The 15,175-nt window shown below is 35.9% G+C and overlaps 1 protein-coding gene across 1 annotated transcript; it reads left to right on the forward strand.

The window, feature by feature from the left end:
* LOC117322330 (activin receptor type-2B-like) lies at positions 1-14,388 on the forward strand. Its single transcript, XM_033877191.1, has 6 exons — positions 1-286; positions 2,443-2,781; positions 3,778-3,916; positions 5,032-5,602; positions 5,795-6,064; positions 6,641-14,388. The coding sequence occupies exons 1-6, from the start codon at positions 208-210 to the stop codon at positions 6,824-6,826; spliced, it is 1,584 nt and encodes a 527-aa protein (XP_033733082.1). The 5' UTR covers positions 1-207; the 3' UTR covers positions 6,827-14,388.
* Positions 14,389-15,175: the final 787 nt, after the last annotated feature.

Below are 15,175 nucleotides of genomic sequence, written 5' to 3' on the forward strand. Positions count from 1 at the left end.
GTGGTGTCGGCCATATTGGAATAAAAGTAAACAGAGTTTTCGGCATTGCATGCAGAAAAAAACTGAAAATTTGTGTTGAACAACGAAGATTAGGGAGACATCCCTTAATATGACTTCAAACGATTATCTAGAGACTCGTATTCTGCAATAAGAAAGAATATTTATTTGTTTTCTTGTTGCAGAAGGAATCGATACTCGAGCTGAACCATGAACTCACAAAACTTGTTTCAGAGGCTCTGCCCGATCTTTTGTGTTTTTAGTCTCGCACTATCGTTTCAAACAAGTGGTAAGTTTCAAAGATCTCCATTGTTTAATTAATAATATGTTTAAACAGATTGTTCGCGTGCTAAAAACTCCAATTATCCTGATTATCTGAAGAAATCTTGTGAAATAACCCGACCTGTTTCTGAGATTGATGACTGTTTACACAACGTGTGGTCATCGACACCGGTACGTAGCATTGTATGCACGTGCCCATATACCAACATCTATGTGATATGAAGATGTGAGTATTTTAGAAGATTGGTGTGCTATTATCATGTCTCCACTAGGACATGACCATGCCAACATGATAACATATAGCATACCTTTGCAAGGAGAGTATACATAGTAGGGTATAATACTCTCCTACTCCTATACGTGTATGAGGTGTCATTCCACCTGATTACATTGGTGGATATTGCGACCTCATATATCCCCTCAGCATGTTTTTCTTGTAGCTGCCAGCGCCCTGATTCTGGGGCGCGACAAAAAAGTGTCATAAACCATCTAAAGTGATAATTCATGTTAACAAATATGTGTACGCTTACTTGTTGATGAAGTATCAATCCATTTATGCACAAACTGTTGATGGACACCTCTTAAATATAAGATAACATTTAAACGACTTTAATTAGGTAGGTCACAGCAACAGGTTTTACGTGTGGTGGTAATTAGAGGTTACATGACAGCCTGTTAAAAGTTTGCAGTCGTGTAAACCTCTAATATTATTGGAGTAAATACTCTCCCAAATGAACTAGTTCAGGCACCAATCCTGAAATCCCGTCTTACCAACAGCCATAAGTATACTATCCCTTTCAATAATATATGAATAAATATATAAGTTTTTTTGCAATTCTGTGCAGGCTATAAATAGTAATTGTTATCAAGCGCCTCTATTAGCGGAAACATGTATTAGGGAGATAAGTAACATCACTATTTCCCCGTACAACTAGTGACTCCCTTTATTCGTAACCAGTCAAGTGTATCCCTTATTGAGAGCGCCTTGTCCCCTATCAAACACACACGAGCACAGGTAAATCGGGTTTTGCGCATGTGTGTATCGATGTATGGGATCTTGTCATAACGTCATGATCAGACCAAAACATTGTCAATTTTAAACGCACACAAAAAGCACATCGTTTTATGTAGGCCACTATAAAGTTACTTATCATCCGGGAACTATCATAGTCTTGTTGCACACTTTGAATATGTTGTTGAATGGATCAAATAAAAATGTTCATCATTTCATATCGCAATGAAATTTTCTAAAAATCGTGTAACCTAAAATAATGTTTCCCCATTATCCACAGACTAACTTAGTAAAGATATTCAAAACTAAAAATAATTATTCATAACATTTCATATTTTCAAAAAACCCAGTGTCTGGTTTTCAAGTTTTCTCCAATATGGCGCCAAGTAACGACTGAACAAGTGACCGCGAAGGATTGTGGGAAGGTCAGGGGCCACCACGTAGACTATAGGGGCAAATAGAGAGTTACTGATCTGTGTTATATATGTTTCTGCTATCAGCGAATACCTAAAAATGGTGTCAAAAGACGAATAGTTATAGTGTTTTATGGTGCCCAAACATGTGTAATGTTATTATCTATTCCTGAGTAATTTTGAATTATATGATTTTCAGTATTTTCTTTACCCAATGACTTCACCTATGTGTTGGTATTTATTTTTTTGATGAACATCCAAGAATTGATTGAGAAGTTAAAAATAGAAGTTCCCATGCCTGCCACCAAGAAATAAGAGAACAAATCAAATACTGTGCTGGCATATTATGATGTCGCAGTCATATCTTTGATGTGTATCACATTGTTAAAGTCTCACGGGAAACTATTTTCATCTTGAGGATTACTCTGTGTCACACGAGATCTTATCAGATCACCTGAATGCAGTCATTACATATATCATCCTTGATTTGCTGAAAATCTTAATATGTTTATGTTGTCATTATTGATGACATTTTAGTATTTAGTTAGAAAATTAATGAATGTTTGTCTATACTTGAGTTATTTTTGTACTTTATTGGCTTAGGTGAATGCTCATGGCCAAAATATTTCTGACTTAAATTTGGTTACAGTTTGATGTAAGATTATCATTGCTAGCTATTCATGATAATGTTCCAGGTATTACTATATCAGTCACGGTACTCACTTTTTTTCCCGACAGCTGGTTCAACTATTGAAGGAAAGACCCCTGAAGTGCCAAAGTTACGCTGTGTGGTGTATAAAGATCAGTGTAACAGTAGTATAGAGCACTGTGACACAGTTCAGGAATGTGACTCAGAAATGCCACACTGCTTCTCAGCATGGCACAATACCTCCAATGGCATAGACATTATGAGACAGGGCTGCTGGGCAGACAGGGACATGTGTGATCAGGAGAACTGTATCCAGAGTCAAAAGATCACAAGCGTGAACTTCTGTTGCTGTAACAAGCCGTTATGTAACCAGGACATCACACCGATGAACTACCCTCCAACATCTACACCCAGCACCACAGGTACAGGTAAGTCACTTGTACCTTCCCAGGTCTATACCCAGCGACACAGGTACAGGTAAGTCACTTGTACCCTCCCTAGTCTATACCCAGCGACACAGGTACAGGTAAGTCACTTGTACCTTCCCAGGTCTACACCCAGCACCACAGGTACAGGTAAGTCACTTGTACCTTCCCAGGTCTACACCCAGCACCACAGGTACAGGTAAGTCGCTTGTACCTTCCCAGGTCTATACCCAGCACCACAGGTACAGGTAAGTCACTTGTACCCTCCCAGGTCTATACCCAGCACCACAGGTACAGGTAAGTCACTTGTACCCTCCCAGGTCTACACCCAGCACCAAAATTTGGATACTGAAAAGTCATTTAATTTTATGTCCAAATTTTAGAATGACCTATATCAGCTTGGTGCACGAATAGGACAAATGTACCTTAATATTTGCATATAGTGCACATTTTTTTTCTCAAAAATTGACTGGTGAAAAAAACCACTGGCACTATACGTAAGTACAAGCCTTTGTCGGTCAGATGCATGAATGTGATTTCAGATTTGTGATCGTTTCCTTCAACAGCAGGGTTATGATTTAATGCTGTAGAATTCAGCTACCACGCAGTTGAATATTGAAAAAAAAAAAAATTATTTTTAAATATTTTTTTTTTTTTGAAAATGAATCTCAAAAACGTACCTGCTTACTGTACGTGATTGCGCACTATACGCTAATATTTACAGTACCAAAGTATTTAAATGTTTTACAAAAAAAGACACATCTCATTATTTATTCAATTTTTGAGCTGAGTTAGCTATATTTTGGACTACAAAATGAGGAAAAACAATAAACAATCTCTATAATCTGTCAGTAAACAAAACTGTGATATTGAGTTCAGTGTTCCAAACTTAACTTTTTACAACAGAAAATCAACTGTGATGCAATATTAATATTAGGCAATTTTTCACTGAACTTGTTGTTCTGTTCAAATCTTTTTTATGCATATGTTTTTTTGCAGATACCTCATCTACCAAGACAAATCCTCCAGAGGACAAGTTGTTGAAAACTCTACTCTACTCTATTGTTCCTATCATCGTGCTCGTCATAATCATCATCGGTGTCTTTTTCATGTGGAGATTCTACTTCAAAGATAACAGGTAAACAGACAGAATATGTGCTGATAAATTTTTTCTTCAATTGCATGCCGAGGTCAGCTCTTGAAGTTTTGTTCTTAAAAATGTTTTAAAAAGGTTGAAAAGTCTCACAGAGCTAGGAGCCCAGATCATGTAGACTCTTAAGAAGTAGGAGACGCTGACCTATATTTTGACCTTGACCTACATCAAAGAAGAAGTTTGTCGACACTCTATCTCCTAAACTACTTGTCGCTGAAACTTCATCCTTGGGGCTGCAATAGCTCAGTTGGTTAGTGTGGCTGTTACATAATCCTAGGTGAAGACCTGAGATGTGTGGTTCAACGCTCCCTACCTGTGTCTATTTGTGTTTCTTGAGAGACTGAGATTAGAGTTGTTCTTGTGGTTTTGTCCATGGACAAGACACTCTACCCTAATGGCATTGGATGGCAAGTGGCAGCCTCACGTGTGTTATCCAGTGAGTTAGTCACCAACTACTACAAGGGGACCCTGCCTCAAAATGACCCTGACTGTTCATGGGGCAAGAAACCCAGCAAATAAACAAACATCATACCTGGGTAATTGGTCCACCTAGGTGAGGCAGTGTTTCATGTGACAAAAGTAGAACACTCTGGTACTTCATACTTGGTTCATGGGTTCAGGCGATGTGTCATTTACTAAAAGTACAGTCGCTCTGACTTACGTTTTGACTACATCAAAGAAAAAGTCTGATCTTCTGTTCTTCTTGTCACTTAAACGTCTTACTTTGGGCATAGGTTCATCTTGCAAGAGGTTTACGACTTCTTACTTCGGGCATAGGTTCATCTTGCAAAAGGTTCATGACATTGAATTTCTGATTGCAGTTGTAATGGGGCTTTTTTGGGGCCCCATACCCAATTGAAATTATTTCATGTTTAAGGCAAATTCCCAAAATTGGCTGTTTATTCTTGAAAAAATCTTTCCCAATTCATCAATTTTCTTCCCAAAATGAGACAAAAAGGCCTCATCCCAAACAAGTGAGAAAAAGCCCTGAGTAATATTCCTAAATTCATTCACATGATGTTTGGTATATATTCACACATTCGGTATATATTCACAGGGGAAAGACAAGAAAATATAACCATATTTTGTATTATCTGTAGATACATGCAGCATCACCAACTGTCCACTGGGGACCCGGAGCTTGATCTGCCTCCCTCACCACACCCTCTGCGGCCAGTACAACTGGAAGAGGTCCGTGCACATGGCCGTTTTGGTGTTGTTTGGAAAGGAATCATGAGCGACCAAAGTGTTGCTGTTAAAATCATGCCGTTTAAGGAACGCTCATCTTGGATGACAGAACAGGAGATATATAAGCTACCTCACATGAAGCACGAAAATCTACTCACGTTTATTGGTGCAGAAAAGCGTGACGAGAACCTCTGGTTGATCTCGGTCTTCCATGAGTACGGATCACTCTCCGACTACCTCAAAGGCAACACCATCACCTGGAGTGAGCTCTGCAAGATTGCAGAAACCATGACCAATGGCCTGGCATATTTGCATGACGAGATCCCAGCAGCTCGTGGGCAAGAAGGAAAGCCATCTATAGCTCATCGGGACTTCAAGAGCAAGAATGTGCTCTTGAAGGATGACTTGACAACCTGTATTGCAGACCTTGGTCTGGCAATCAAGTTTGAACCAGGCAAAAGCCCAGGAGAGACCCATGGCTTGGTATGTATGGTTTTGACAGAAATATATATTACAGACAATTGAAATACATTATCTGTCCGAAAGTACATGGGCAGAATATAACTGAAATTTAAAATGTTTACAATACTAAATAATTCAAATTTACTGAATACTACTTGTATTTCAAAATTACAGTTTTGTTTACTACATTTAGCTTTCTTTATTTTACACCAGGTTGGGACAAGGCGTTACATGGCGCCAGAAGTTTTGGAAGGTGCAATCAGTTTTAATAGAGATGCTTTCTTGCGTATTGACATGTATGCATGTGGCCTCGTCCTGTGGGAACTCATGTCACGGTGTTCAGGGTCAGATGGTCCAGTTGAAGACTACCAGTTGCCATATGAGGAGGAGATAGGCTCACATCCAACCCTAGAAGATATGCAGGAGTTGGTGGTGATGAAGAAAATTCGTCCCAGCGTTAAAGATCATTGGATGAGACATGTGGTAAGTTTGCCATGGCAACCCTGACCCACCACATCCAAACCATTCATATCATTTGTGCGACTATGGCTTGCCTTGCTAAGCTGTACAATATCTGTATATAGTATTGAAATAAATGAATCGGTGAAACCTTTGGAAAAACTTGTGTTGTAATATTGAGGTCTAATAATCAGGAAGTTGTGTGTTATGTTATTGACTTCGTTGTGTCTATTTGGTAAGAACTTAATAAATGTAGGTCTTAAACAAAAATCTAAATTTTAAGAACTGTGCTATTTATATATTACATTAATGAAAACAAGTTTAACAGGTAAGAAGTAAGCCTTCAGCATAGAATTCTGCTCTAGCCATACCTATGTAAAACTATTGTTTCTCTTTCCCATCACAACACACCTCTATCTATAAACCATCCAGTTGCAAAATTTTCTAAAACCTGACTTCGTCAATTGCAATAAATATTTTACTAAAGAGATATTATTTTAAACTCTTCTTTTATTCTAAACTGTAAAAAAAATTTGTACAATGAAATATATAGTTTTTAGGTACTTTAAATTGTATACCTGTTCAATTTTTATCGTACAGGGGTTGGAAGCTCTGATCCCAACTATAGAGGAGTGCTGGGATCAGGACGCGGAGGCGCGTGTGTCTGCTGATTGTGTCCATGAACGCCTCCTACAGATTGGCCGCACACTCAACGTATCTAACTCAACTAACCACCTACTCAGTCAGGAAACAACCCACTACCAGATATCCACCATCTCATCGTAGCTCAAACTTGGCCAAAAAATGGGGAGGGAAAAGTAACAGCAGAGATTGAATGCTGGAGGGACAGCGAGACGCAGTGCAAGTCCGTGGGAAGGGCAGTACATTACATTACACATATAATGGGGAGGGTTTGGGAATGGCAGTGCAAGTCTTATGGGAAGGGGTTGGGAAGGGCTATATCGACAGTGCCGGGGATGGGGAAGGGCAAAATCGAGGGTTGTATGCAGTGAAAAATGACACTACAATATTACATACATATATATATAGAGCTTCTCAAATCATAATGCTATGGCGAGAAAAGACGCTTTGATAAGATATAGAGTTTTGTGATTTAGTCGTTGTGAAAATTCTGAAATACATCCCACCTCAGGAGCTGTGTATGACACTGGGATCACGCCTCGTGTTATACGTAGAGGAGACGGATATATAGAAGGCTGACACAGATACAAGGTAGAGCAGGTAATCTTGATCTACGGACAGGTGGGCCATAAGGGACATGAGGATTATAACTGTTGGATAAAAAAGCATTTCTGAAGAGTAATATTCTTTGTGATGGAAGTGAAAAACAATCGTTCAGCACAAGTATCTACATATTAATCATTTATTGTCTGTCGTGTTAAATTTTGAAGTTTCATGATGTAGAATTCAGGCCAGTGTTTTCACCTCGGTGAAAAATTATGTTAGTCACTCCTGATTTAAGAGGTAAAAAGTGCTTTCAGCCATATTAAGAACCAAACCTGTCTACACATGGAACTTCAAAGTTGTTCAGGATCATTCAACCGTGATCATAGTATTGTTTAAGAATCACCGATTCAACATTAAGCAATTGTTCAATTGTTTTTTAACCTGTTGAACAAGCGTTCCTAGACGTGTCTGGGTATTGGAACACACAGGTTTCTACTGTTGATGTACTGTTATATGTATTTGTGGCCGAGTTGAATCATGGGTTTTGTTATATGTGTTTGTTTCTGGTATATCATCCATGTTTTCCTCGACACCCATAGACCTATGTATCTAGGCTCTCTATTGTGTGAGAATTGTCCTGTTATATCATTTATTTCAATTAAACTAGTGCAGACTAAACATATTTAGACATTTGAAAGTCAGGTATTACAAATTTTGCCAAAAGATGTCTGTTATGGACGTAACTCTTACACAGTCTGCTGTCTACTTTTTCATGGCAGCATTGGTAATTGATTGTGTCCTTTTCGTACGAAGTAGGTCTGCATAGAGGAAGTGAAGACTCCCAGGTATGATATTGTGATAGAATACAAGGGGAGATGACTTTACATTGTTTACTTCAGAATCATGAGTGCTCATCATAGTCGTAGTCATCATCATCATCATCGTCATCATCGTCATCATCGTAATCATCATCATCATCATCATCATCATCATCATCATCATCACTGATATTTGACATGAATACCTCATACATCTACCTATGATATAAAAAATGTGTATTTCTCTTTCGATTGCCCCTCCTCCCATCAACCTCGCCAATGTGACTAGTAGAACATCGTCAGATGATAAAATCCTTTTCTTGGAGCTCAACCTGCATCTAGTTGTGTAAACATGTAAAATATGTAATTAATATGTACAGGTTTTGTTTATTTCTCCTGTCTGGTTAAAATCAGAAACTTATTCAGTTTTAAATATACCTCGTGTAAATGGCATAATTATATACCTCATGTGATGAATTCGAAACAGATTTACAATATATAGATGTTTGTAAATCAGATACACTGTAGTTTCATGAATTAGATATAAATTGATAAAAGAAAAGTTTTTTATTAAATATTTTCTTTGGGAGAGTAATTATACTAATCTTGGTTGAATAAGACTAAGGTACCTGGAGTGCATACACAGCTGAAACCTAACTTCAGAAAGGAAAATTTCAAAAAAAGACCAAGCAAAGAATGAAAAATCTATTGTTAAATAAACATATTAATAAACATAATTAACCAGCATGTGAACTAGATTGTACTGATAAATCTGAAAACACCCATGTACATTTTTACCTACAATCAAATTCTAATGTGTATTGAAGCCATTTATATTAAAGTAACTACATGTATTTTTTTCTGACTTTAACCAGACACGAAAATCACCCTCTTCCCTTATTCCAGCTTTAGACATTTCAACAGATCTCCAACAACGATATGAGTTTCATGTGTGAAGATGTTTTTTCGTTGTTGGGGAATAGATGTCTACAGATGGATGTTTGGGACCCTTGTATATTTGTTTATTCATGAAAACGTAATTTATTTCTTCAGCATTGTATATAGTAACAGAAGAGAGGCTAAAATGCATAGCTAGTACTTGTTTGATGTTTATTGTACTAAGTTGTGTCACAGAGCTCACGCTGTTTATAACGATAACAATTGCGATCGATGGTTATATCCTAGACATAGTTATGTGTTCTTATTTCAAACAAAATGCAAAATTGAAAATGAAAATCTTATCAAGCAAAATGTTAAGTTTTAACAAAGAACATCCTTCAATTTAGGAATATCCTTTAACATTGTTTGTCAAACTGGGGCTACATGTATCACAATTTAATTTTTTGCGTAGAATTGACAAAAGAAAAATGACACAAATATGTACTGGAGATGGTATTATGTGTTTGTTACTACTTTATTATTGTCTTGATACAATGCTATGAAAAAGGGATTCATTATCTAATCTGAATAACATTATTGTATGAATTTTCATTATATCACTGTTAAAAAAAACTTATATTTATGCAGTTGAAGTCAAATGATGGTGTAAATTATGTCGTACTTTGTTTAGAGCTGTGTTCAGTGTTTTGAATTATCACACAGTTACCTCCCCTTAAAACTTTACACACCGATGGATCATAGCATATACGTCTTGCAGAATGAAACGAGATTGTGACTGTAGGTCGCCTTGCTATGATTGTCATATATAAATTACCAACATCAAGTAATCTTAACTTAACCATACTAAAGTAAAAAGCAAAAACTAATTTTTGAGTTTTCCATACTAAAGTAAAAAGCAAAAACTAATTTCTGAGTTTTCACTGTAACACAGATGCTGGTATGATACATTTTACTTATATCTCTTTTTTGAAACGGCCTTGTACATTGTAGAGCTTATAAGACAATTTGATTTTCAGACTAGTAATCTAAAATCTACAACATAGAAATAAATATTCATTGAATTACGAAGAAAAAAAAATAGCTTTATGAATCTCTGGAAATGTTGAATATAAAGAAATTCTGCCTGTGAATTATCACTGTTGTGAAATCTTTTCAGAAGTTTAGTAAAAAATTCTTTACAACTTTAGTTTAAGGCAATAACGTGCACTAAAAGGAGAAAAAAAGCACCATTGTAGATATGTCTTAAGTTGTTTTAATAGAAAGCAACACAAAATGAAGGGAATATGCAGATAACAAATAACCATTAGATACAAACAAATGCTTATATACAACTTAAAAGAAGCTTTTCATTTTAACTTTCCCTGAAGATTTTCATCGCTTTTGCATAATGTTTTCTGTAAATGTTTATAAAATGTGTTCCCAAAATTGGTGATAGGCTTATTTCAACACTTTGATTTAGCTGTACTGGTAACCACAGGCATAAGCTCCAAATCTATGGTCCCTTATGATATATTTAAAAATTACTGTGAGCTGTGTTTTAAGAACAAGCCCAAAGATGAAAATTGTTACTTTGTATATAGAGGAAGGTTTTAAATTAAAGAGAAAATTGATTATTGATATTGGTGTAACAACATTGAGCCAGACAAGAAAATTTGTGAAATTGGTCGTTCGTCTATACTGTCCTTAGTTTTTTTATGTGGGCAATTTCTGTGGAATATCATACAGCATCAGCATTAGTGTAATATGATTGTAAAGTTATCAACTGTTATAAACAGATAATTGCTCAGCTTGTATCTCAGGAATATCATACCAGCCTCCAACACTTCTCAACCACAGCTTCATAATTTTACTCAAGGGTGATGTCCCCTTCGAATTCCACCTTTTGGCAAGAAAAAAAAAACGGGGACATGAATGAACCATCCATGGAACATAACTTCACTTTAAATTGATGTGTCATTCGGTTTCAGCAAAAACCTCACTACCTCTACATACTCTTCTAAATTATAGACTTTCGGTACTTCTGGAGCATCAGAAAAGTTCTTTTCACCATAGGATGGTAGGTGTACATACATGAAGGAATTCAAATGAGTGAAAGTGTAATCGACTTTTTATTTTATTTTATTTTATTTTTTTTCAAAATTAGTTAGAACATTTGTATAGGCTTTGTACAAAGAACTATATGATAACTTATCTATTCTTTTCTGATCCCACTTTGAGCAGACCCAACTGAAACTGATTTAAAAACCGAGAAAACCTAGCTGTACTTTGTGTGATAAAGTGTATAAATTATTATTTTAATTTCATGACTGATAACAAAATAGCATACTAGTACCTGTAAAACGTTTCAATTAATTTGAATTCACAGATGTTTTTGTTTTAGTGATTTGTTAATTGATATTAAATCTCAGGTTTAGAATTTTAAATGTATAATTTCAAATTACTCAACTAAGCATATTAATGTGGCCTTATGTACATCAAATGTACAATAAAATCACGGCAGTTAATTTCTCCTTTTGTGGCCACACAAAACCTATCACAGCAGCAAGGGCAGCACTACCTTTTGTTTAGATCGATTAAAGCCAATCTTTTTGATTGGCTGTGACATAACTTAAAGTCAAGGAGTGCCGTTGATTGAAGTCAAGGTTAAGAACGGCTGTGGCATAGCTTAAAGCCAACGTTTTTGATTGGTTTTGTCATTGATTAAAGCCAAGGACTTTGATTGGCTGTGACATTGATTTAAGCTAAGGAGTTTGATCGGCTGTGGATACTGAAATTAAGTTCAAAACTTTATGGAGAGGAAATGAACCTTCAATTGTTTTGTTTCAGACATGCATTCCTTGATGAAATCCAAATCTAAAAGGAATGACCGTGTTGTTCGGGTATGGATATGGTTTTGTAGATACGCTGTTGTAGGCTTGACGTCGAGATCTTGCACAAACTGAGCAGCTTTATGACTGAGCAAAATCATGTGATGCCCATTGCTTATAACTTGAGGACATTGAATGTGTAGGTCCTTGTCCTCTTTAGATCATACATTGTGCCGTGTCATATTCTGTATTTCTGCAGCAAATAAGTGTTAAGGTGGGAAGGACTTGTGTTATATACATTTCAAGAGGAGTCCTTTTACAAAAGCTTTGATCATGATTTTGTGACTGTTTAAGATATCTTGTTTAAAATGTAATCAGAAATTCAGTATTTGACTGTATGTTAATTGTGGGAGGATGGCGGTTGATTTCATTTTAATCAAAAGTAAATGTCCATGAAGATCATAATTATCCTGTTTTCATTCTCACATGCTATTGTACTATTTATCAGGTTCTTGTAGCCAACCATGTCTTGTTATAAAACATGTACTGCCACTAGTATTGTCACTCATGACCCCCATACTTAGACGAGTTCCTTATTGTGTTGATAAACTAGTTCTGTCTAGTTGATTTTAACCACCATTACGGTACTGATTTCTTAAATAATCATTTTTAATTGATGTATGTTCTATTTTTTTTAACAAAATAAAGTGCTTTTCATTTGCACCACAGTTAAGTGGGTAATGGTTGGTTTTCAGCATATACATGTTTATTATATTAACCTGTAGAGCCTTACTCACAATGCAGACCGATATTGTGACAGTCAACCCGGTGACAAGTATACATTATAATCATTAAAAACATATTTTCAATATTATACAAATACAATTGAAAAATAACATTTTTAAATTGTTTTAGATATGAATTCAAAAGTTGGAATATCTTGATACTTAATATTGTCATTTTACTGCAAAATTCTTTTTTTTAATTTTTTTTTACTGCAAATTTTTTTAAAAATTTTTTTTAACAAGAAAGAAAATCCTACTTTTATCATTTCTCTTTAAGTTTAAATTTGGTTTTAATTTTCTGTGTATAAAAAGAAAGACAATCAAAAGTTAACATTGAGTTATAAATAATTAAGGAATGGGTCCTTCTTTGTCTAAATAGTTACTGTTCAGTTCATTCTGTTCCGTGAAACCTTGTTATTAAATATCGCTTTTGCTGCCATGAGAATGACCTTGGAACATGATGGAGATTATATTTTTGATACAAAAAAGGCATTGTCATGGCAACAGATTCGTGCTTATTTAGTTAAATATTTCTCATATTGAAGCAAACCTGTTTCTTTGATCTGTGCACCAATTATTGAAGACCAAAGAAATTCAGAAAGTTGGTAATTTATATTGGAAGCGTTATGTAAATAAATGTCCGATTATACCTCGTGTACGTAGATATTTCTTTTGTGACAATATGACCTCTCCACACTTAACACTGCTGTAACTGGGGGCAAAAACATGTTCCCCTTCCTGTGTGTTGTGTTTTATTACTGTTCTAATGTATCTTACATTTACGTCAGGAAGCTGCAGGCCAGTAGATATCAAGTTGTTGATTTTAACAGAAATGAATTTTAGTAAAATAGAAATAAGTTGAAACATGGTTTGCCATATACAGGAAACTAGAAAGGGATGTCAACTAAGTCATCTTTGACTAGTGAAATGAGGGAGAAATTCTGGGTTGTCGACTAGGTCGCTGATGGGGAGAAATTTCTGGGACTTGGTCATTGACTGGTGAATGAAGGGGAGGGGGTTAGTTCTGGAGTTTCATAATTCTTTTAGAATACGCACATTGAATGTGAGTTATTAATTTTACTATTGTATTTTTAACAATGTTATTTTTTTTAAGATAAAAAGATATGGTCACTTTAAATGAAATAATGTTCACCCGTTCAATTTAAAAAAAAAAAATGTATCATTTGAACAAATGGAAACATAATAATGATATCAGGTTTGCAGTCCTTTGAAAGGAATTGTTTTAATGTAATTTTTATATATTTCCCCTTCACAATTGGTGTTGAATTCATCCTATTGTATTTGTTTTCTTCTTGAGATATTGGTCAATAAGAAATTGTAAAGAGGAATTACTTTAAAACGGGTATTTATCATGATGTATAGGTCCTTATGTGACAACATGTTTCTCGGTGTAAAATGGCTGTTCTCTAAATTTGTGGGGTCTTATAGAAAATTCAGTTTGATTTTAGTACATGCTGGGATTTCATCCTGATAGAGATGGCTTCACTTGTTTGGGAGAGATTTGTGATTCTAAACCAACCTGTTATTTGATCATGTGAAATATGATAACAGGGCCTTGCACAGTTGGCATTATGAGCTATTTTTACTTTTTGTTCCTGTTAATTTTGTTTTTATCAAACATGCCGTACATAGCACTTTTCGCGTCACATTTTGCCCTCCTGTAATGGCGGACCTGTATAATTGTCGACCTGCGAAAGTTGACCCCCTCGTGTACAGTCTTAGTTCTATGTACTGCGTGTATTATATAGGGGTTGGCAGGATTATATATGTTTACCTTGTAGTAGATACTTGTTTAAATTTGTGAATAATAAAGTACAAACTACTCATAATCCTGTGTCTTGCGTCTTGTTTTACAGTAGGTAGTTATTTCCTCGTTAGTTCAGATTGTCACTTCATCTGTGTTTCCATCATTCTAAATCAGACTCCTTATAATTGCTGTACATTGTATTTGCCATAGATTTTGTTGAATACAGTAGCTTCAAAAATAAGCTGTGAAAGATTAAAAAATGAAGAAATGATGATGTTGTTCAAAACCATACATGTTAGCTACTTGATCTGAAGGACCAAGGTGAGGTTATGCTATACTGTGGATTTCTGTCGTTTGTCCATATGTCAACAGTTTCTTCAAATGACTTCTTAACCAATGTCTGGAATTTAACCTTATTTGACAAGAAGCAACCCTGGGCGTTGGGAATTCAAAATTGTACATGTACAACTGGTGGGGCTGACCACCCCCCCCCCCCCCCCCCCCCCCCCAAAAAAAAACAACAAAACATGCAGACACCCTCCCCCTAGGGGAAGAGGGACAGGATCATAAGATGACACTGTGGCTTTATTTCTACAAACAACGACTTCTTAAGTTTGAACTATACTTTGGATATCGCTCATGATTGGCTTGAAGCATCCCCAGGTGGTTGGAATTCAAAATTGTGTGAAGGATATGGCTGAGGGACAGGTCCAAAAGGGGGCAATTTGGCTATAATACTATGATCAACTTCTCTAGAACTTTGCTCTGGAAATCACTCGTATTGGGCTGGAGTATCGCTTGATGATGGGTATTCAAAGTTGTACAAATGATGGGACTGACCCCCCATTTCCAGCCAAATCATTTCATGG

Source organism: Pecten maximus, chromosome 2 (assembly GCF_902652985.1).
Source record: "Pecten maximus chromosome 2, xPecMax1.1, whole genome shotgun sequence".
Classification (NCBI taxonomy): domain Eukaryota; kingdom Metazoa; phylum Mollusca; class Bivalvia; order Pectinida; family Pectinidae; genus Pecten; species Pecten maximus.